The following is a 25,285-nucleotide window of genomic DNA, read 5'->3' on the forward strand; positions in this document are numbered from 1 at the left end:
TGCAGAACAGCTTAGAGGGGTATTACAGTGTACAAGTCCACCATTTTATTTTATTCAAATAATGAAAATATTTTCTTTCTTACAAAAAGTTTCGTCATTAGAAGAAAGAGCAGATCTATCAATTTATTTTTGTGCCGCAGGGAAATTAAAACAAAACTTACAACCAGAAAGAGTAAAATTCTTTGCTTTTGAATGATTGTAAAATTTAAAACGGAATGGGACCCATCATCTTAATTCATTGTCATGTGTTCCACCTGGTGCTGTCCATTAACACTAAAGAAATTGTGTATTTTTTTTCTACTGCCCTACATGATGTTCTGATTATGATTGAGATGGGGCTCTAAAAGTGCTGGATGACTTCATGTATCATACTCAAGCACAGTTTTTAAATGTGATCCTTTGTTATGCATGTTTAGGGAGTTTTATGGTTGATGTCAATCCTCTTCTCACCTAATAACTGCTTGTATGCAATTTTTTCACAGTGGTCAGAAGATAGTCACTGAGCACAGAATCCTAGTCCCTAGCTTATGATGACAGAGATAAAATGCTGTGCCTAGCTGATATCTGACAAAGCCTGCTAAGCTTTTAAGAAAAATAAGTTCCATTGCAACAGATTATTACCCATCTATGAATTAAAATTGTGATCTGTATATGTATTTTTAAACATTGTAAATGACTGACTATAGTTTGTATCTGCATTAATACGGTTACAGAATGTTATTGTGGAATAATAACATTGTTCTTTCATTAAACTCCTTAAGCTTACAAAACAACAACTAGTCCCTAATCTTGATAGGTGATTTTAATTTTTCTCAATTACTTTAAACAGGATTTGCTCATGGCTGTTATTCTAGCTGAAGGGTAAATTTAGCTATTCACATGATGAATCCAGCAGAAGGTTTCATATTCTGTTGCCTGTGTGTGGATTTGACACTTGCTGCTAACTATAATTATCTTGCTACAGACAAGAACAAATTCATTTGGAGCAAAAGCAAAAATATCAGTTTAACAGGAATTACTGCTAGTGGAATTATTAATAGCCATTTCAAACTGATAATCTTTTATCTAAAATGTGTGCAGAATTTGTTTAGTAGAAGATTTGGCTGTATATTACAATGGTGTCAGCTTCCTCAGCATTGATCATAGTAACAGATTAATAAATCAAACATAAGGAACGGTATTTTGGTTTTACATAGCCTCAAGTTGTACAGTTCAAGAGTTAAATACTAGATGCATTTGTGTTGGCTGTAAGTCAAGGGTTGTCATGCCTCCTCTACTAAAATTATAACATGGAGCCTTTGACCTGCTGTGCTTGTGACAGTCTCAGTCTGGTAGCATATGGCTGCTGACACCATCGACTTCTCTGACCAGACCGAAAAGATTCCAGATGAGAAATGAAAATGTATCTTTTATTCACCATTTAAGAATATGCATAGTCAGCTTTGTATTTAATTTTGAAGATCATTGCAAAAGCCTGTCTACCAGGTAAAAGTATCATTTCTTTTTCCAATTGATTGCTGATTTCATATTGTATCAAAGCTGGATCTATTAAATTCAATGTCTGTATCTTTTTTCCACTCTTGCTAATTATTAGAATAGGTTATGGTGTTAATAATCCAAATAAGTAACAGGAATCCATTCATAAGAAATTAAAATTGCACAGCAGGTTTATATTTCTATGATATATAAATCACTGCCTGGCATAGTGTTATGTTAGCTGGAGTTGTATGGTAAGAAAGATTATAAATAGTATAAAATGTTGGCTTCTCAACTGCAGAGTCACTTCTGTGGGCATAACCAATGCGAAATGCAAAAGTTCAAGCTGTTGAGTACACATTCATTTATCTCTATAATCTGATAATGTTCATATTATGTTACGCCACTCAGTAAAGGCAAAAATAGGGAAAAAAAGCATTCAATTATACGAACATTGAAAATAAATCTGTTAAACTGACAGAAACTATAATAGCAAATCAGTCATTCTAAAGTTGATCTTTTATGAAAGGAACAACTTTAGACGTGTTACTTGCAATTTTCATATATGTGCCAAGCTGGGTAAGGTACCATGATGTTAGTACAGAAATATTCTTTACTCACTGACTTGTCTTGACTGCATTTGATTGTTTGGAAAGGTCTGGCTGTTGGGAAACATCAAAGTAGAACACCGTGGTCAGTTCAAATCAATGAGTTAACTCCAAATCAGTGTAAATATTCAAATAAGCTTTCTATGTGACCCGTAGGTAACATTTCTATGGATGAATGCAGCCAATGAAGATACCATGACAGACAAGATGGGAAAGCGGAACTGAACTGCTAAATTTCTCATGGTGGAATGGGATAGGATACAAGTAACTTTCTGATGTATGTTGTCCTGGAGTCTTCTGATAACTTCTGAATTAATTTGTGTCACAGAACAGTTCTATGTTTTGTCCTTATACTCATTTCTGATTAGCTCTATGTACTAAAAACAAAGGTGTACAAAGGTCTGGCAATGTCTCAACTTTAACTTATTTATCCATGTTTTCAAATCCATCTATTGCATTGCCCTTTTCTATCCCTGTAATTTCCAGTTTACATTCTTACAATCTCTGTGCTCCCTTGATTTCAGTCTCTTGCACAACAAAAGTTTATTTGTCATATTATTGGTGGCTGTAACTTCAGCTGCCTTAGCTGAAATATTTGCAATTCCCTCCTTGAAGTTTTCTTTCTATGAGCTGTCGACGCATTTTTAAAGATGCTCCTTAGAACCTATTAGTGACAAACATTCTTTGTTAGTTTGAAAATTATCCTACATGTGATTTCTTGTGGTCAGTGTGTTTAGTATATTAATATAGACTATCTCCAGCCTGTATTGTGCATGGTATGTAGTGGTGAGCATGAGTGTAAACAACTTCGTGCTGCATCAAATAGAGGGGAAAGAAAAGGACTCCATTTTCAGTTTTATGGCTGACCTGACTACATAAGATGTGTGCAAAACATGATTAGATTAGATTAGATTAGATTCCCTATAGTGTGGAAACAGGCCCTTTGGCCCAAAAAGTCCACACCGCCCCTTGAAGCATCCCACCCAAACCCATCCCCCTATAACCCACATGCCCCTGAACACTACGGGTAATTTAACTTGGCCAATTCACCTAGCCTGCACATCTTTGGACTGTGGGAGGAAAACGGAGCACCCAGAGGAAACCCACGCAGACATGGGGAGAATGTGCAAATTCCAAACAGACAGTCGCCCGAGACAGGAATTGAACCCGGGTTCCTGGCGCTGTGAGGCTGCAGTGCTAACCACTGAGCCACCGTGCCACCCACCAGGGTGCCCTACATGCCACTTTCACCAGACACAGAATGCTTAGAGTATTGAGGCAGTCAAGATCAGTGCTGAGAATGTTACAAGATCTGGAAACAGATACTGAATAAGGCACTTAAAAACTAAAATAACCTTAACTAAACTGTCACATACAATGAGGCTACTTAGCAGCTATCTGGACCACGTGTACATGTAAATGTGTGAATTGTGGTCAACTGGTAGCATTCATTTCATTCATGGTGATACATGTGGACAAAATATCCATCAAATGGTATCAAACTTTCAGTTAAAAGTCTTTGTGCGATTTCTTTTGTTATTGTTAATCAATACAAGTCATTTAGCTTGGATTTAGTCAACTTGAACATTTCACATAAGTTTATTTTGCAGCTCAAACTACAACTTGAAGTTATGGGTAACTGTGTATGCATATGGACTCTAGCCAGCTTTTTCTGGGCTGCACACAGCGGTTAGTCACATGGTTTCTTCCTGGTCCTTCACTCCTTAGCATATCCAACCCTTCTAAGCATAATATAACATCTCTTTTTACCCTGAAGATAAAAATGCATTCATTACAGCTGTTATAAGTCTACCTGCACAGAATTTTTTTTTTAAATGAAGAATCTAAGAGTCTAAGGGTGGAATTTTCCCATCCCCTGAACTCAGTGGGCAATGGTGAGTCAGTTGGGAAAACACAACAAAATTGGAAAAGTTAGTTTCCCAATGTTGAGAAAGAAAAGTTTGAATCAGCCAGTGTGTTTCTTTGAAGAGTTAGATAACAATCTTGCTAGTGAGTGTCGAGATGCCCATTTGCAGGGATTTGCATGCCATTAGTACTTAATCTCACCGCATTGGTTCGCGTTTTACAACTCTGCCATCTCCCAGATAGAAACAAGATGGCAACAGTTCCTGACATGAAAGTCTGAGCAGGTACCTTGTCATTCCAGCTCACTGTTTGCTTTCCCTGGTCTCTGCCTTTGGCAGTATTCCACAGCATGTCAGAATGTCCTCCATAACCAATGAGCACCATCATTACCCATCCACTGAGGTTTAGAATTGGATATGGGTGTGCAGTTCTAGTCATCTAGTTATGAGAAAAACAATACTAAATTGGAGAGAGTTTAGAAAAAATTTATAGGATATTGCCGAAAATGGAGGGTTTGAGTTACAAAGATAGGCTGGGACATATTTTCCCTGGACCGTAGGAGGTTGAGGGATGTTCTTATAGAAGTTTATAAAATCATGAAGGGCATTGAAAAGGTGAATAGCAAAGGTCTTTCCCTATTGTGGGAGAGTTCAAAACTCAAGGCATAGTTTTACAGTGCGAGAAAGACTTTAAAAAAGACACAAGGGGCAGCTTTTTTTTACACAGAGTAGCTGGTGTGCGGAATGAACCACCAGAGGAAGTGGTGGATGCAGGTACAGTTAACAATATTTAAAAAACATTTAGATAAATTTGAATAGGAAAGGTTTGATGGAATATGAACCAAACACAAATAGGTGGGTCTAATTTAGTTTGGGACCATGGTCAGTGAGGACTAGTTGGACCAAAGGGTCTGTTTCCATGCTGTATGACTCCATGACTCTAACTATGACTGTATCAGTCTCACTGCATCATCATTCCTTATCTTCAATTCAGTTGTAATAAAGTTCCCTCCTTCAATGCTGGAATTTGGAGTGCACCTGAATCTTTCATTGCAATGTTGCCGCAGGACATGTTTCATGCAGGGACAAGCAACCATCTTATTGATTGGATCAGGCTATATTTCAGGGATCCTCGCTTGCTCTCTTCACACTCACTCACTTTGTGCTGATTTGGATACTCACCAGCTTTGCTGTTATGTCATGCCTTGCCTTGACTTTTTGCGCGTTGCTGCTTCTCTCAGAATTTTGATGTTCAAATATTTCTGTCTTGTTTTGCTGTTTAGTGCATTCACAAGGCCAGACAGCTTATCATGGTTATCTGTAGTTTTCAGTTAAAGGCATAAGCATGTTGCTGCCCATGTTTATTCTATGTCAATGCCACATTTACACAATTTAACAGGAGTTTACAATGCAAATGCACTGCCTGTGTTTCAACCAAATGGCCATCCCCAAAGTCTAAAGGGGAATAGTTTTCAGTCAGGACAAGGGAGATCGATATCAGTCAGTGGGACGAAGGGTCTGGTGGTTCTGGTGCTGTGAGTTACATCCAGTATCCAGGGGCTTGGGCACAGTCAGTCTGCTACTTGGGGCATCAGGGTCAGGTATTCTGCATCACTGAAGACCAGGCAATGGTCCACAGTCATCCCTACAGTTCCAGTTCAACCATTTTGGGGATTTGGATAAGTGGAGGAGCTGCACAGCGATCATTTAGGTGTCCAGTCACTTGTCAGTCAGGATTGCCTGCCCAAGTTGGTCTGGAGATGGGGCCATGGTCATTCTCACCTGTCTGGTCAAAGAAACTTAAATGGTGTTATCAGGACTCGCTGCTGTTGTGGATATGTTTTAAAATTCAACTGTTGGGATTGTAGATTGTATACTGTGATGCTAAGGGGACAATAATTGTAAAAGGGAAAAGTCAACTCAACATATAAAGTGTGGAGACGACAGCATTGGATGGCATTGATTACTAACAGAGGCAGGTTGATCAACAATCAGATCATCTTGGCTGTGGGAGAACACAGCAGAGTGATTTGGCATGACTAAGGAGTAGGAGTAGGGCACGTGGATACATGCTGGAAGATGAAGAAGTAAATGGGTGGGAATCTGTGGAGCTTAGTGCTGATGAGGTAAATATGGAGTGTAAGAGGGAAAGAAATATGAAGATTAGGAGGTTCTCTTGATTACCAGGCTGAGCCTGTAACTCACCTAAGAAGTGCAATTTGTGTTACCTTCCATCCTCATGCAAGTTGTAAATATACAATGTAAAGGAAAGTTCCTGTGATCACACCTGGAATTGGTGGAGTAACTATATATCTATCTATCTAGCTGAGCATGTGGGCTGAATGTATGAGTGGTGTGAGTAAGCAGATGCATTAATAAGACGCTTACACAGTACAGGTTGAAGCCATTTGTAATCATACCGCCCCACATGTGAAATAGTTATAATGTCTAATTGAATGAGATACAAATATTTCTGTCTTGTTTTGCTGTTTAGTGCATTCACAAGGCCAGACAGCTTATCATGGTTATCTGTAGTTTTCAGTTAAAGGCATAAGCATGTTGCTGCCCATGTTTATTCTATGTCAATGCCACATTTACACAATTTAACAGGAGTTTACAATGCAAATGCACTGCCTGTGTTTCAACCAAATGGCCATCCCCAAAGTCTAAAGGGGAATAGTTTTCAGTCAGGACAAGGGAGATCGATATCAGTCAGTGGGACGAAGGGTCTGGTGGTTCTGGTGCTGTGAGTTACATCCAGTATCCAGGGGCTTGGGCACAGTCCTGGTCACAAATAATTTTGACCGTGTCATTTTTAACATTGCAGATTGATCATAATCATCTCTGTGAAGAAAAAAATAATCACAGGGGTCCTTCAAATTCTCATCTACAGGCCACAATTCACAAAGACAATCCATGATCTCCTAGGTCACTTAAAGGCATGGAGTTGATGTTCTCTCATCTGAAAGTGCAAGTGTTTGCAGGAAAGGGCTTCATCTACAATTAGGAGGACCTTGGCTTAAAGCAAAGGTGGAGGGGTAGTGGCAGTGTATGACCCCATTTGGCAAAGTCAAATAATATGCCAAATTTTAGTGGGGCAAAGGTGGGCAGGTGCAGGCTCATGTAGATAGGTTGGGTGTTGCCTGAGGTGATGTTAAGCCAATGAGGTTCACAGGAAGGTTTAAAGGAAAGGGAATGTGGATATTCAGGACTTCAATGGCATGTGAAGGAGAAGGCTGGAACCTCTGGTTAAAGGACACTCATAGTCCCTCACCCCCTGTCTCTGTGACTATGGTCCTGAGGATCAATGGCTCAGGCACTGGTATGTATGTGCAGGCTTGGTGGATTAACCATGGGAAGTGCAGGGTTACAGGAATGAGATAGAGTGTGGGTCTGTTTCTAGAAGGGATGCTCTTCAGAGGGTCAGTATGACTCGATGGGCTGAACCATCTGTATTCAAACTGTAGGGATTCTATGATGATACCATTTTGAAAAAAATGTCACTGCTTTCTTTCTGTTACAATTGGTTTCCTGTTAGTCTTGTAAATGGTCACAATATTTAGATCTGTGCGCAACAGTGATCCTGTAATTGCTGGTTGATATGAGTCTACCAGGTAGAGTACTTGTGGTCTCTATCTGGGTGGTTTCGGTGCAATGAATATTCTGTGAACTTATGCAACAAATAGAATCCTATTATGTGCAGTTAACTATGTTCCTTTATATCGTATCATTTGCATCAGCTCCCATGCCAACTTTGATTTGGAATGTATGCCTGAAATTTTCTCAAGGCATATAGAGACTGTTTAATTTCATCCAAGGGGTTATGTCACATTCTCAGTGTGGATGCATACCTTCTGGTCAACTATCTTTCTCTTCTGAGTCTTCATGCTGGTCAGTCTTACTGTTAACTGCATGGATATGCTTGCAAAAATGTTGGATTTCAGCACAATCCTTGTTGCTGTCAGCCTGTTACAGAAGCTTATTGTTTGTTTTTGTCTTGTTGCAGCCTCTAGACTTTCCATTGGAACTAGATTTCTTACTACATTAAGGTTACTCTCTGTGAAGGTTCAGCAATGCAACTCCTGTGTTTCTGTCACATTTCAAAATAAAACTGTGTGTCTATGTATTCAGCTATAACTCAAGATTTTGTTTTATTTTGTACACTTTTACAGTCTAATAGGGATAGAATCCAGCTTGAACAGCGTCACAAATCATGTACTACATGTGGAGTGATTGTTTTTCCCTTACTCATTGACAGGGTATGGGTGTCACTGGCTAGACCAGCATTTATTTCCCACCCTTAATTGCCCAGGGGGAAGTGAAGAGTCAACTACATTATTGTGGGCCTGGAGTCACATGTAGGCCAGACCAGATCACCAGTTGCCTTCCATGAAGAATATTAGTGAACCAGATGGGATTTTCCAGAGAGTTAATAATGGTTTCATTGTCATTATTAGACTATTATTTCCATCGGGAGTAGTATTGAAATCAAATTCAACTATCTGCTCTGGTGGGATTTGAACCCAGGTCTCCACAACATTACCTGGGTCCCTCTATTAATAGTTTAGTGATAATACCAGTTGGCTACTGTCTCCCTCAAAGATAAAGTCACTATAGTGCTAGAGGATCATAGGAATGCATGCACAAGGGAGAGATGCTTGGTAGTAATTTAATCTGATGGTCACAGTTTCTCAGGTGAGTGGAGAGGCTGAGAAGGTGGGACCTTCAAGGTTAACCTCAGCTGTTTCAGGAATTGAATCTACCATGTTGGCATCAATGAGCATTGCAAGCCAGATATCCAGCTAACTGACACCACCTCTGTGGCCCCAGTGTGCATGAAGTTTCTGCACTCCTTTGAGTCTTGTCCGAAGCTTTCTCCTTGCAACTTTGTTTCTTAAGAAAAATCCTTAGTATGATCACCAGGTCGTCTTTATTGTGTTATTGATAAGTAGTGTAGATTCTGCTTATTTAAAAATCTCTTACAAGTTTACAAGCTCAAACTGTAACTTGCCGTTACAGATAACCAAGTATATGTCCATTCTCTGGCTTGCCTCTGCTGGACTGCACTTTGGCTAATTAGCACATCCAGTGCTTTAAGCGATACAACTCTTAAAATAATAAAATAGCCGGTTGACCACACTCACATCTTTAAAGAGCTTCATACATGTTGAAGGTAACAACCTAACTCAAAGATTATTGGTGTTGGGTAATAATTGCGGCCCAGCCAGGATGCCTACATTCCATGAAATTAAAAAACAATGTTTGTGGTGCATCAGGATTTCCTCATCAAAATATCTTTCATTGTGTACAAAGTAAAAGATACAACGATGCTGTCTATGCACACCAGTTAACTGGAATACAGTAGAATATATGTTAAAACAGGTTTTAAGTTATGTATTGACTCATACTTTTGTGTGATTTTTAACTCTATGTTGTTGATTTGTCACTCTGTCTTAAGTAATTAGGGAAGAGGATAAAAAGTAGGCCCTCAAGGGTAGTAATATCTGGATTACTCCCAGTGCCACATATGAGTGAGGGTATGAATACGAGGATAGATCAGATAAATGTATGGCTGAGGAACTGGTGAGGGGGAGAAGGATTTACATTTTTGGATCATTGGAATCTCTGCTAGGGCAAAAGTGACTTGCATAAGAAGGTTGGGTTGCACTTAAATTGGAAGGGGATTAATATACTGGAGGGGAGATTTGCTAGGGCCGCTGGGAGGATTTAAACTAATTTGGGGTGGGTGAGGTTTGGGATGTGGTGGGAGGTTGGGGAAGTGAGGCCCAGAGAGATAGTAAGAAAAGAGATCAAAAACTAAAAGAACTGCGGGTGCTGTCAATCAGGAACAAAAACAAAGTTGCTGGAAAAGCTCAGCAGGTCTGGCAGCATCTGTGAAGGAAAGAGCAGAGTTAACGTTTCGGATCCGGTGACCCTTCCTCAGGACCCTCAGTCTGACACTGGTGCAGTTGTGGAAAAGGGCAAGTCAAACAATCAAGTCAGGCAGGAGCAAAGCAGAGAATGACGTCGGACTGATAAACGAAATTGCATTTATTTCAATGCAAGAGACCGGCCCAGTGAGGAAGGAAGGTGACTTCAGGGCACAGTTGGGAACAGGAGTCCAGGGTATCTTAGCTGTTACACAGATGTGGTTCAGGGATGGACAGGGCAGGCAGCTTAATGTTCCAGGGTAGAGATGCTATAGGAAGGATAGAAAGGAAGGTGAATGGCATTTTTGGTTAGGGATAACATTATGGTTGCAATTAGGGAAGATATTCTGGGAAGTATGTCCAGTGAAGTTATTTGTTGGAACTGAGAAATAAGAAAGGGATGGCCACCCTATTGGGATTGTACTACAGGCCACCCCTCTCCCATTGTCAGTGCAAATTAATAGGCAAATTTGTAAGGAGATCTTAGTTATCTGTAAAAAATAATAGGATGGAAAGGGAAGGTTAACATTCCAAACATAGCCTGGGACTGCTGTAGTGTTAAGGGTTTGGATAGAAAGAAATTTGCTAAGCCCATACAAGAAAAATTTCTAATTCAGTATGTGGATGTGCCTACTAGAAAAGGTGCAAAGCTTGACCTATTCTTAGGAAATAAGGCTGGGCAGATGACTGAAGTGTCAAAGGTGGAGTGCTTTGGGGCCAGTGACCATAATTCTATTAGTTTTAGAATAGTTAAGGAAAAAGATAGACCTGATCTAAATATTAAAGTTCTAAATTGGAGGAAAGCTAATTTTGACGGTATTAGGCAAAAACTTTCAAAAGTTGATTGGGGGCTGATATTCGCAGGTAAAGGATGGCTGGAAAGTTGGGCACCTTCAAAAATGAGATAACGAGAGATCAGTGACAATATGTTCCTCTTAGGGTGAAGAGCAATGCTGGAATACTAAAGAAATTGAGGTTCTGGTCAAGAAAAAGAAGGGAATATATATCAGGCATAAACTGCAGGGATCAACTAAATCCCTCAGAGTAAAAGGGCAGTATGAGTATATTTAAGAGGGAAATCAGGAAGGCAAAAAGGGGACAAGAGATAACTTTGGCAAATAGGGTTAAGGAGAATCCAAAGGGATACTATAAATAAATTAAGGACAAAACAGTAACTAGGTAGAGAACAGGGCCCCTTAAAGATCAGCAAGGCTGCCTATGCATGGGACTGTAGGAGATGGGTGCGATACTAAATGAATATTTTGATTCAGTGTTGACAGAGGAAAAGGATATGGAAGCTAGAGAACATATGGAAATAAATAATCTTGAAAAGTGCCCATATTACAGAGGAGGAGTTACTGACTGTCTAAAAATACATGAAGGTGGATAAATCCCAGGGACCTGATCAAGTACACCCTAGAACTTTTTTGGGAATCGAGGAAAGAGATTGCCCGGTCCCTCGCAGAGATATTTGTGTCATCGATAACTGTGGGTAAGGTGCTAGAGGACTGGAAGGTGGCTAATTTTATTTTAAGAAAGGGGATAAGGAAGAGACAGCGAACTATAGACTGCTGAGACTGTTATCAATGGTGGGCAAGTTGTTGGATGGAATCTGAGGGACAGGATTTACATGTATTTGGAAAGGAAAGGACTGATTAAGGATAGTCATCTTTGTGGGAAATCACATCTCACTAACTTGACTGAGCTTTTTGAAGTGATGAAGAGGATTGAAGCCTGAGTAATGGATGTTGTCTACATGGGCTTCAGTAAGGCATTTGACATGGTACCACCCGGTAGACTGGTTAACAAGGTTAGATCACAGGGAATACAGGGAGAACTAGCCATTTGGATGATAGAACTGGCTCAAAGGTAGAAGACAGAGGGTAATGGTGGAGGGTTGTTTTTCTTACTGGAGGCCTGTGACCAGCAATGTGCCGTAAGGGATTTTAGTGCTGTGTTCCGGAGCTATGGTTAGTAATTGCAGATGACATCAAAGTTGGTGGTGTAGAGGGCAGAGAAGTAGGTTACCCCAGAGTACCACGGGGCCAATGGGCTGAGTAGTGACATATGGAGATTGATTTAGATAAACGTGAGGTACTGAATTTTGGTAAGATGGATCAGAACAGGGCTTACACAATTAATAGTAAGGTCCTGGGGAGTAAACATGCAAATAAACGGGCCTTGCAGGGCAAGTTCATAGTCTTTGAAAGTGGAGTCACAGGTAGACAGGCCAGTTAAGAAATCATTTGGTATGCTTGCCTTTATTGGTCAGTACATTAAGTATAGGAGTTGTGAGGTCATGTTGCAGTTATAGAGAACAATGGCTAGGCTATTTTTGGAATACTGTATTAAATTATATTCTCCCTACTACGGGAAAGATGTTGTGAAACTTGACAGGGTTCAGAGAAGAATGTTGCCGGGGTGGAGGGTTTGAGCTATAGGGAGAGGCAGAATAAGTTGGGATTATTTTTCCTGGAGCATCAGAGGTTGAAAGGTGACCTTATAGAAGTTTATAAAGTCATGAGGGGCATGGATAAGGTGAATAGTAAAGGACTTTTCAGGGCAGGGGAGTTCAAAACCAGACTTTTAGGTGAGAGGGGAAATATTTAAAAGGAAGCTACGAGGCAACTTTTTCACACAGGCAGCACTGTGTGTATGAAACCAGCTGCCAGGGGAAGTGGTAGAGGCTAGTACAATTACAACACTTAAAAGGCATTTAGATGGGTACATGAATAGGAAGGGTTTAGAGGGATAAGGACTGGATGCTGGCAAATAAGACTAGATTAATTTAGGATATCTGATCAGCAAGGATGAAGGGCCTGTATCTGTGCTGCACATTTCAATGACTCTATGACTGTATGATTTGAAATATTTCATGAAATATACATTCTCTATGAAGAACCTGTGTTGTATCTGTTATAATTTTCATATGAAACTGCTGCAAATGATTTTTTACTAAATCAACATACATACAGCAGTTTTGCTAAATTTTATTCTTGCCATAATTAATTTTGTTCTTTTCTTCCAGAATTATGAAACTTGAGAATTAGTCAGAGAAATTACTGAAAAAGTTGGCCTAGTAATTGGATCACAGTTAATGAATCACCTCTTCATACTGGCAACATTCTTCATTGAAACAAGTTTACAGAATGTTAATTTGAAACTTTTATAGGAACGCTATATAACATGTTTATACAGGCCTGAGAAAATGAATTATTTGGATGAAGAAGTTTCATTTGTGAAAAAGACACAAGAAAGTACATATATCAGAAGAAATGAGTCTGAAGTTGGTTCCAAATTAATTTCTGAAATATGGCCCAGTAACCCCTGCAATAACTCAAGTGAAGACATAAGTTTTATTTCTGATGATACAGCTGCGAGAATAGAGTCTTCCAGTCAAGTTTTGACAGAGGACAATGGCCAAACTAAAGTAAATAAAATTCCCAATGAACATTCTGTAGATCCTGACTGCATAAATAATATCCTGCATGGTGACTTATTATCTATAATAAAGATACCGTCAGAATCACCTCTGTTTCCCAAAGCTGATGATACTCCATGTGATTCATCAGGTTCTTATCACACAGCTATGTGCTCTGAGATCTCAGAAAATCTCAGTGACTGTAGTGGACAATTCAAGGATATTGAAGAAAATCCTACAGACTATGATGTAAATCAAGATACTTCTAATAATGAAAAACCCGAACATGTAGCTAATTTGCAAACTGGAAAAATCAGTGACCTGTTAAATGGGACAAAAATTGCAAGTAGCTTAAATGATTGTACATCGTCACTTCAATCCTATTGTTATGAAGGACAAGAGCAAATATTTATGAATAAGCATAAAAAGGAGTTCTGTAAACTAAATGCTGAGAGGGAAACCTTTGAATCTGATGAAGTGATGAAGATCTGTAGATTAGAGAAGAAGAACGAGACTGATGTTGACTCTGATTACAAAAAGAATGAGAGAGAAACTGTAAAAATTGCTGACGAGTATGAAACAACCACTAACAATCCTCTGAAAGTAAATAATGCTTGTACTGTTGTAGTACCTGATGATACTTCTCTAACTACTAACAGCAATGCATATTGCCAAGGAATATTCAATGGGTCAACTGAATATGATCTATCAGTTAAGGGCACAGATACCAATGTTGATCAAGGAAATAGAGGCCAACAGGTTCAAAGCCAGAATAGCCAAATTGGAGACAGCAGTAGCACAGTGCAGCTCACTAAAATTCAGAAAGCTGGAATAAGTCTACATGAATCCCCAAGTTGTTATCTACACCTGGGGTTAAATGAACCTGGAAAAATATTTAGGACAGATACATTTGAAAATGATTTTAAAAATGATTCAAGTGTTGATGATAAAAAGGTTTATGCTGAATGTGTGAGTGAAACATCCAGTGCAGCAAGCGACTTAGATGAGACTGATTATGAAGTTCAAAAGTTAACTGCTTTGGCCTTTCGAAGTTTATCCTGCCCGAATGATGACTACCTCGACATTTATAATTCTAGAATGCGCATTGATTTTTCATCACCTTTGTCAGCAGAAAATGAACAAAAACACAGATTGTCTCCTTGCAATGAGTTATGCCACAATGGTCTTTTTGACAGCAATGAGGACTGCTCAGATTCCAAGAACAAAGCTTTACATGCTGAAGCTGAAGAAGACACCATGTTATTTGATGATTCCTTTGACAGAGAACAGTGCATTGACGTGGTTGTGGAATCTCATGACAAAAGCAAAGATTTAAAATCAAGCAGAACTGTCCCCAAACGTCAAATTGAATTTAGAAAACGACAGAGAAGTGAATTAAAAGTCTTTACTTCAAGATGTGCCATTAAATCTTGTGTCTGCATTGATCCTGGAGATGAAACTGAGAACAAAGAAACTTTAGTAGAATTGCAAAAGTGTGAAAATATACCTTTTACAGAAAATATCAAAGATGAAGACACTATTGATAGCCACCTGCAAAGACCAATCTCCACAGTTGAGCCTTTGACAAAAAACAAATTTGCATCCTATATTATCACAAATGTCATATCCAAGAAAATGCAGTTTGAGCAAGGCCTCAAAACGGAACATGGATTAAATAAGATTACAAACTCCATCTCATCAACCCCTACCTTGGTAAAAGAGGAGGATTGTGACCTTCCCACAATGGTTTCACAACAAGTTCAACATGAAGATCCTACTTCAGAATCTGAAACTCTCAGATTTATCCAAGGCAATTGCAAAATGAACAGCTGCGAATTTGATAATGTAAATATCGAGGAAAATGGAAATGAGGATCAAAAATACAGTTTGAATTGTTTAATATGTGACAGTGGACCGAATTTGGATGGAAAGAAAAACAAAAACAAAAACATTCTCAATTGCTATGGAAAAAAAACATTTAGAAATTGTAGTGAGTGTAATACAGGCATTGGAATTGATAACAGGGAAGAAAGAGCATTTGAATCACATCCAGAAAAACCACACCCTGAGATATATGACCTAAGCACTAAGGCATCTGAACAAGAGAAAAATTTCAATGCGCCATATTTTTCAGAGTGTCAAAGTGCAGATTATACATCACAGGTTTCTGAGGAAGAAATGACATTAAATGACAGAATGCAAACAAAACAGAAACAATTTAAAGAAAAAACCAGTGACATTCAGTCAGGTAACACCTCAAGCAAAATTGAAACAACAAGTCATACTCTTATGTTAACAACACCATACATACTACACAATTCTCAAAAAGCAAATGCAAAACAAATGAAAGCATTTTCTATTGCCAAAGAGAATTCTACTGTGGATTCCAACACTACTGGCCATGACCCTATGCATGGGATTCTTCCTCCCTCATTTGAATTGAAATCTGGATTGGAGCAAGATAAAGTTTCATGGTGTAATGTAAACGACAACATAACTATGAAAAACGCAACAAAACTCCAGCCTTCTCATGTCAGAGATGCAAGAAAACCAGCTCAAAATGCTTACAGTGCATTGACATTCTGTACTGTCAAGGCTCAATCTGCTATACCCAATCAAGTTCACAATTCTTCTAGTTTTGAACAATCACTTTCAGCAACAAAACACAAAATATCACCAATTTTTATTGAATGTCAATCAATAAGCAGGAAATCCGACAAACATAATAACAGTTATTCAATTGACAAGAATTATTGGACGTGTACAGGAAGCTCAGATATTTCAAGGATATTTTCCTCTGACTTCCAGCTACCTATTCCATCAAATAAACAGAAAAACAAAGTAATTTCTGCTAAAAGAATAAAGGGTACAAATTACTCTATGAATGAGAATGGAAATAACACAACTGAACATTTAACCTGTCATTCTAATAAAACAACATCTGAAAGGAATATCAAAGCCTTATCGATTTCAAATAATGAAAAACCTAAGTTATCATCTATGAAAGTCAAAGTGGGAGCAGAGGATCAGAAAGAATATTCAGGCAATTTTGTGCTAAATAGTGAAATTGCTGATTTTGTACCTGAGAAAGATAAACAAAATAATGAATTCCAGCAAAGACCGGAAAATTCAAATAGTCATTTATCATGTTCTACCACAAAAACAAAAAGTTCTGAAATGCCAATCAGCAAAATAGCGCATAGTGGTGATATTCAGAGTGAACTAGATATTGAAAACAGATTTACAATGAAGTCCGATACAAACAAGAAAAGGAATTCCATGGTATTCTGTAAAGATGTCACAAGAAGTGAGAAGCCAAACAGAGTGCAAGATCAAACTGCACTTTTAAGAAATTCACCCCTAAACACAACTAAAGATTCTTCACAAAGAAAGCATAGACCTGAAAAAGATACTCAAACAGAGCTGGAAAATCAAAACAATCAGTTAGGGATTTTTAATGAGCATATTGAGCTGTCAAACAAAAATAACCCTTTTCAAAGTGATAGTCAAGTTAATATAAAGAATCAAAATCCAATTAATAGCAACAAAGGCTTGGGTTCATCATCTTGGGAGGATGATCCTGGCAACATGACATTGGGAAATCAAAATAAATGTTTCAGATTATCAAATGCAAATGATAAAGAAACTCAAACACCACCGAGGAAAGGGAAACATAAGAAAGCAATGCAACTTAGATTGGAAAAACAAAACAAAATATCAGAACATTTAACATTAGACAATGAAGTGTTTGTTGTGTCAAATGACAAGCATGAACTGAAAAAAGAACCTCAAGTCAGTTTGGGAGATCAGAACAAACTGTCTAAAGATTCTACTTTTGATGTCGAAGGTGACAATTCATCACATGATTACCTAATGTATCAGGAAGATCATCAGCAGAACAATCAGGGTGTGTCAGATGATAACGTATTACCAAATACAAATATGCATGAAAATGAAATGCAAAGGAGATCGCAAAATGAAGCTAAATCTTTGTATAGTTTGAGCTCCAACTGCAAAGAAATTAAATTATCACCAATAAATTGTAATCGTAAAGGAGAGATCCATGATGTAATGGAAAATCCAAGCAGTCTGCTGACTCATTGTATGCAGAACAGTGGGAATATCATTTTACCAGCAGTTAAAAGCAAGATCGAGAAAGAGTTTGAAATTGAACATAATGCTCCAAAAAGCACAGGCAAAGTTGAAATGATACAAAAAACTGAAAAAGTTGGCTTAACATTCATAAGTGAATTACAGCCATTCAAAGATAATAACGCTCTTTCAATAGTTTCAGAGGTAGATAAACAAAGTACGACTAAAGACTGTGCAGAATTCAATATTAATAAAGTTGCAGATGTGCAGATTTCATCTGTGCAGGTCCAAACCCCAAATGACATCAGTTTAATTCCAATCAAAACCACAGGAAACAATCATATTTCTGTGGAATCACCAAATTATCCAGAAACTATTAAAATTTCATCAAATACTTCATTTCAAGAAAATGAAAACCAAGATGCTCACGACAAATCAACACTTTCATTTGATATTCACAAACCAACAGTTAATAAGCTTTCGGCTTCACAAGTTACATCAAGCTTTAAAAATTTGAAGTTGCTTGAATCTATTCAGCCTGATTCTAAATTATCCACAAAGATAATTGGCAACGAAACCAAGCAACAATCCTTAGAAATGAATGTCGTGACAATGAACAACGCATTCACCCAAGAAGAAGCATCAGTATCATCGGACCGAGCAAATTATCTGACCATTCCTGTTAAAGAACACAAGTCACAGGCATTGGTCCCATCACAAATGTCTGCTCCTCCACAACCTATTATTCCCGAACCAGGTCATTATTCAACAATAACTAGCCTTTGCCAACAAACTTGTGGAACCCTGGATCCCCATAAACAGGAACAACAAACATTGCCTCAACAAATCCCTGAGGACTTTCAATCATTTGGTGCATGTCCACAGCCTCCACTTTATACTTCTGCTCAGGTGCCACAACATACGCTGACTTCAACTGAGCAAATGTCAAATACAGTGCCTCAATCTCCTCACTTTTCAGTCAATCCCCAATTCCCTTGCTTTCAGTACATTCTACCAGATAAAAAAATGCTTATTGATCCAGAGACTGGAAAACATTATTTCATTGAAACACCAGTACACTCCCCACGTAAACTGCTGCTAGATCCAGAAACTGGTTGCTATATTGAAATAATAATACCTCAGCAACCATATAGTGGATCACCATTCTCTCCATATGTTCTATGTCCAAGTGCCTTGAGGCCCTCATTCATACCCAGCATGCAATGCTCCCAATTATTTTCATCACATCTACCAACATACTCTGGCCTATCTCCTGAGACCCCTGATGTACAAATGCAATCAAATCCAAAGATTACAACAGACAAGCAAGATCACAAAAATAATACACAAAATAATCTACTGGTTGAATCTAATTGCATGGAAAATGCATATTATATTCCAACAGGCATGCCTGTGAAGTCTAATCCAGCACAATCTAAAGCGGTATCAGACCCCCAACCTTAAAATCTTATGTAGAAGTCAAAAACAACCCAACAATTACTTTCTTACTGCAGAAAGCATAAAGAAAAAGTGATGCTTGTTCTCTGCTAGACTGATGTTCACTAACTTCTTGTGCATTTTGTTAAACTCACACTATGCTGAATTATGGTTTCTGAAATCTTCCTTAGCATTTCTCGTTGCAGTAATAATGCTCATAAATTTAATAAAGAAATCACATTACACCAATAATTTTTTGTTGGTACCTATATTTGTGGGAATGTTTGTAATTATTATCTATACAAATAATGGTATTTAACATTGTAATTCTGAAACAACATTTTAATTTTGACAGTCTGGGTTTGATTTTGACTTTAGAGTATTTGGTGAGAATGAGGTAGCCAAGTAATCAAGACAATTTTTGTCTCTGTCACTGTATTTTCAGCCTATTTGTACATGCCATCATTTTTAACGATGCTGTTTCTATCATTATCAGTCATAAAAATCAATGGTTAAACCTAGCGGGAAGAAGATCCAGCTCCTGAAAAGGGCCAAACCACTTGTTTACAGTTTCCTAGTAGGCCAGGGGGAACTAATTTTTTTGGCACCAAAAGAACAAACAAAAATCTCAAACAGACCCCAAGCCTTCATCCTCCTTGATCACTCACCTAATGTTAGAGGCTGGTTTCATGTCTGAGGCCCCTTGACATCTGAAAGCCAGCTCCAACTCAGTGGCCAGAGATAATTAGAACTGCCGATGCAGGAGTCAGAGAAAACAAGGTGTAGAGCTGGAGGAACTCAACAGGCCAGGCACCAGGGGAGTAGGAAAGCTGACATTTTGTGTCAGGACCCTTCTTCAGAGAATGACCCATTCCAGAAAAAGGATCCCGACCTGAAACATCAGCTTTCCTGCTCCTCTGATGCTGCCTGGAATGCTGTGTTCCTCCTACTTAGCGCCCGGCTTATTTTTCTGAATGGACCCCCTTTCCTGTCTGGATGGTCTTGCTTCCTATGGTACAGTTCTTCTGGAATTAGATATTCTTGACATTCAACTTCAGTAGAGGTATATTACAGGCAAATCTGATCCAGTTGGCACTTGATGAACATACAAGCATACTTTCCAGGGCAGGGCAGGAAATGGCAGAGGAACTGAATAGGCATTCGTCTTCATGGGGGAATATGTGAGCAGCATACCAGAAGTTTATGAGGGGGGAGAGATAAGTGTAATAACCATTACTAAGGAGAAGTACTGGGGAAGCGGAAAAGGTCTGAAGGTGGATAATTCACCCTAACCTGATAGATTACACCACAGAGTTCTGAAGGAAATAGTTGAAAGAAATTGTGGAATCGTTGCTTGTGAACTTTCAGGAATCACTTGAAGTCAGAGGGGGTCCCAATGGACTGGAAAATGATGAATGTAATACTTCATTTAAGAAGGGAGAGAGGCAGTGGACTGGAACTTATAGCCTGACCTCGGTCATTGGAATGATTTTAGAGCCCCTTATTAAGTATATGTTTGTAGAGTTTTTGGAAGTGCATGGTAGATGGGGTTGAGTCAGCGTGGTTTCATCTAGGGGAGACCATGGTGGAAAAGGCTATTAGACCTTTTTCAGGAGGTAACAATCAAATTGGTCAAAGCAGAGTCAACAGACATGATTTAGTTGGATTTGTAGAAAAGATTAGACAAAGTGCTACACCAGCGGCTGCGAAATAAATAAGAACCCATGGTATTAGGGACAATGTATTGGTATTGATAGACAATTGGCTGACTGACAGAAGGCAGAGAGTGGGGAAAAAGGGGCCTTTTTCAGGGTGGCAGTCGATTATTAGTGGTGGTGGGCAGAGGATGGTATTGGGACCACAAGTACTCAGATATGCATTAATGTTCTGAATGAAGGAACTGAATGCAAGTTTGCAGATGGCACAAAAATAGGTTGAGGAAGCAGGGAGACTACAGAAGGACTCAAATAGATTAGGAGAGTGGGCAAAGAAGTGGAAGATGAAATACAATGTGGGAAAATGTGTGGTTATGCACTTTGGTAGGAAGAGCAGAGATATATACTAGCTCTTAAATGGAGAAAGAGCTTCAGAAATCTGAAGCACAAAGGAACTTAGGAGCCCTAGTTCAGGATTCTCTTAACGATAACATGCAAGTTCAGTTGGCAGTTAGAAAGGCAAATGTAATGTTAGCATGCATTTCAAGAGGGCATGAATAGAGATGTACCGCTGAGGCTGTATAAGGCTGTGGGCAGACTGCATTTGGAATATTGTGAGTAGTTTTGTGATCCTTATCTAAGGAAGGATGTGCTGTAGGGCTCCACAGGAGGCTTACATGAATAATCCTAGGGATGAAGTACTTATGATATGGGAGTGGCTGAGGACTCTTGGTCTGTGCTCAATGGAGTTTAGGAGGATGGAAGTGAGGGAGTCTCCTTTAAACTTGCACAATATTGAGAGGCCTGGATAAAGTTGATGTGGGAAAATGTTTCCACCAAGAGGGGAGACTAGACCCTGACCCAGAATGAAAGGATGACCCTTTGGAATTGAGATGAGGAGAAATCACTTCAGCCAGAGGATTGTTAATCTGTGGAACTCAATGCTGCAGAGGCGTGTGGAGGCTAAATCATTGAGTGTATTTAAGACAGAGATAGATAGGCTCTTGATTAGTGAGGAGGTCAAGGGTTGTGGGGATAAGGCAGGAGAATGTGATTGAGAAACATATTAGCCATGATCGATTGGCAGAGCAGATTTGATGGGCTGAATGGCCTAATTCTGCTCATGTATTTTATGATCTTATGAATCAGTAGTGGGACTGCCGCTGACCACTCCTGTCTTCTTAGCCTAATAACAGTGAAACCATTCTTCTTGATTGGCAGTCATGCTTTATTTAAAAAGAGGTTATGACTTTCTGAGCTGGGAATCATGGTTACATTTAATAATGAACAAGATTGAAGCAACATTCCAGAATCTCAGAACTGCAGCTTCAAAGATGGCTGAATAATTGCATCGTTGGTGATTATAAATTCAAAAGCCATTAGGTGGAGTCAATCTATCTAAAATACACTGGGTAGTAACAGTTACCTTGCAGGACTGTGAGTGGGATCATCTCTTAAACAATTCATAGAACATCTCGACAATCTCGTGGGGATTAGGCCTCAGAAAGAATCCACTGACATTCCCTAAAAATACTCTTTGTCACTATTGCAAACCAGCAATCTTACATTTTATTTTTAAAGTCCAAAGTATAGAAACTGGACCTCTCTGTACCCAGTAAAATAAGACACAGTGAGGTTTGGTATTGGATAACTTCTTAAATTTCAGGAACGCAAGAAATATGAATGACCCAATACAAGTTTGTGCCATTTCTCACAAATGCAATGACCATCTTAACAGATTTTGGTATTTTATGTATGTAAATGAGGTACATGATGCCTGTTTTAGGCTTCCTTTCCTTTGCAATAAGGAGCACAGATGCCAAGTATGTGCTACTCAGGATTCCTCAGCATGTGTTACCGTATGGTACACAACCTACTTATGTGGAGCTAGGATCATCTGGCTCTACAGTCTTCCAAAGCACTGTGATTTTCTCATGAGCCAAACACCAGGTCCTTTCCCATTTATCTTTCGACTTAGCTGACCGCCAATACCATTGACATTGCTAACTTGTGAAGTTCCACTGGAGGTGTTACGGTGCCATGCAGCACCACAGATTTTTTGCATTTGAAGTGCAAGACAGGGATAAGGGTTAGCTTTTAGTGCCAAGGGTAGGCAGGGAGAGATGGCTGGTTGTAGAAACAGCTTCAGTGTATTATGAAGAGTGCGTGTGGAAGAAGTTAGAAGGCAAAAAGTGAACACTGTAAAGAAACCCTATGTCGTAGCAATGGACCCTCTTGCTCTACTTACGTACCCACCCACATCAGTTCTTAAATCCAGACTTCTAATGGCAACAAGATGCTGGCCTTGGCATTCTCCAGGAGCTCTCTGCTTTCCCCTGCAAGAAAGAAGGGTGTGTGTGTGTTAGTGATAGCCTTGTGAGCTATTTTGAGATGGTGGCTGTCAGAATCAAATAACATGGGTGTTATTTACTGATATCTCTGACATTGCACATAAGAGTTCCAATAATATTAAGCTCAGGGATAGCATATTGTAAGTGGGAAGTGTAATGTGTGATACTCCTTTTGAATGACCAAAAGCAAGCTTTATCTCCTCATACTACAGTCAACCTTAACCCAGCTCCGAGCCTCCCTCTCCCAGAGCTGCAAAGGACCTCTTCTGTTTTTCATTCTGTGTAGGATCTTCAACCAACCTTTTTCTCCCTCCTATCTGAGATCAAAAATTGTAAGTACACTAAATTTGCTTTTGCTTACTATCAAACACAGGCCTCCTCCACCAGCCCAGAGCCCAACCCTATCCAAAACATCCCTCTCAATGTGCCCGGCACCATTCCCCATATGGTTGCCTTGGCTTCTCCCATTGACGCCAACGACTATGTCATTGCTGCCAATGCTGTTCATGTCACTTCTGCTGCCGACACCAATGATATCACTTCCACCGTTGATGAAGTCATTTCCGCTGATGCCACTTTTGCTTCCATGAACATCCCCACCCATACGCCCACTCATGAGACAGTCTTTGCCCCCACTCCCAGCTCCAGCTCTATAGCCAACACTATCCCCAACCCTGGTGGGTATTCACCAACCCTCCCACACCTCCTCTCACTGTGGATGAAAGGTCATTCCTCAGCAAAAGACTCACCTTCATTTCCCTCCACCCACACATGAATGAGTTCCGTTCATGTTTGGATGTCAAACTCTCATTCCACTGCCTCCTCGTCCTGTGCTTATTTCTTTGACCGGAATCTAACTCGCCCTCTGCTGACCCCTTCTCTCACCTCCAACAAACCTCATCCTCCTGGACACAACCTCATGGCTCGACCTTCCCTGACCTCTTCATTTCTAAGCGCTGTCTTGACATCCACCACCTTAATCTCTCCACCCCACCCCCTCACTCCAACTTCTCCCCCAAGGAATGCACAGCCCTCTGCTCCAATCTTAACCTCACTATCAAACCTTCGGACAAGGGAGGCGCAGTATTGATATAGCACACTGACCTTAACATTGCGGAGACTAGATGCCAACTCTCTGACACCATTGCCTGCCACCCCCTCAGTCATGACCCCACCCCTGACCACCTAGCCATCGTCTCTCAGAACATCCATAACCTTATCACCTCAGGTGACCTCCCACCGACAGCCTCCAACCTCATCATTCTCCAACCCAACACCACCCGTTTCTATCTCCTTCCCAAAATCCACAAAACTGACTGCCTCGACCAACCCATTGTCTCCATCTACTCCTGCCCCACTGAACTTATCTCTGCTTACCTTGACTCTGTTTTCTCCCCCATGGCCCAGGAACTCCCCAACGATATCCATACACCACCCATGCCCTCCATCTCCTCCAAGGCTTCCAATTCCCAGACTCCCAACACCTCATCTTCACCATGGATGTCCAATCCCTGTACCTCTGTATCCCCTATGCAGATGGCCTAAAAGCCTTCTGCTTCTTCCTCTCCAACAGGTCTATCGAGTTCTCCTTCCACTGACACCCTCATCTACCTAACAAAACTTGTCCTTACCCTTAACAACTTCTCCTTTAACTCCTCCCATTTCCTACAAACTAAAGGAATGGCTATGGGCAACTGTATGGGTCTGAACTATGCCTGTCTCTTCGGAGGATACATGGTACAGTCCCTTTTCTGTTGTTACACTGGCACTTTCCCTCACTTCTTCCTCTGCTATATTGATGACAGTTCTTCCTCGTGCTCCCATGTGGAGCTTGAACAGTTCATTAACTTAACCAACACCTTTCACCTCAATTCTCCTGGACAATCTCCAATACCTCCCTCCCATTCCTGGACCTCTCTGTGTCCATCTCTGGTAACAGCCTGAACACTGACGTCTATTTCAAACTCACCAACTCCTATAACTGCGTGCGCTACATCTCCTCTCATCCACCCTTCTGAAAGATTGTGATCCCTTACTCTCAATTCCTCAGCCTCCACTGCATCTGCTCCCAAATGGAGCAGTCCATTCTCAAACATCCCAAGGACCACAAATTCTCCCCTCCAGTGATTAAAAATGTACCAACGGCATCACTTGCATTTCCCGTACTTGCCCTCAAACCGTCTCCCCACAACAAAAGAAGGAGAGAGGCCCCCAGTACTCACATATCTCTCCATCATCCTCCGCATCCAGTGCATCATTCTCTGCCATTTCTGCCACCTACAATCCAATTCTATGACCAAAGAGATATTTCCCTCTTCACCCATATATACCTTTCACATGAGCTCTTAGTCTGCAATCCCCCCAACCACTCCATACTCCCCAACAATCCCACGACGCCTACATTTCCCTGTAACAGCAGGAAGTGCTACACCTACCCCTACACCTTCCCC

At 39.9% G+C, this 25,285-nt stretch overlaps 1 protein-coding gene across 2 annotated transcripts; it reads left to right on the forward strand.

Moving 5' to 3' along the window:
* Positions 1-1,336: 1,336 nt before the first annotated feature.
* On the forward strand, positions 1,337-19,028 carry si:ch73-43g23.1 (uncharacterized). Of its 2 annotated transcripts, XM_048543497.2 has the most exons (3): positions 1,337-1,485; positions 2,241-2,361; positions 12,908-19,028. In XM_048543497.2, exon 3 carries the CDS (start codon positions 13,088-13,090, stop codon positions 18,854-18,856), a length of 5,769 nt encoding a protein of 1,922 aa, XP_048399454.1. In that variant the 5' UTR covers positions 1,337-1,485; positions 2,241-2,361; positions 12,908-13,087; the 3' UTR covers positions 18,857-19,028. The 2 variants fall into 2 exon arrangements, with proteins under 2 accessions (XP_048399454.1, XP_048399456.1); XM_048543499.2 differs by lacking the exon at positions 2,241-2,361.
* Positions 19,029-25,285: the final 6,257 nt, after the last annotated feature.

The sequence above is a fragment of the Stegostoma tigrinum genome, chromosome 13, assembly GCF_030684315.1.
Source record: "Stegostoma tigrinum isolate sSteTig4 chromosome 13, sSteTig4.hap1, whole genome shotgun sequence".
NCBI lineage: Eukaryota > Metazoa > Chordata > Chondrichthyes > Orectolobiformes > Stegostomatidae > Stegostoma > Stegostoma tigrinum.

Bases quoted from the DNA above. Each gene is read 5' to 3' on its own strand.
- si:ch73-43g23.1 (XM_048543497.2), top strand. From the start codon at position 13,088: ATGAATTATTTGGATGAAGAAGTTTCATTTGTGAAAAAGACACAAGAA.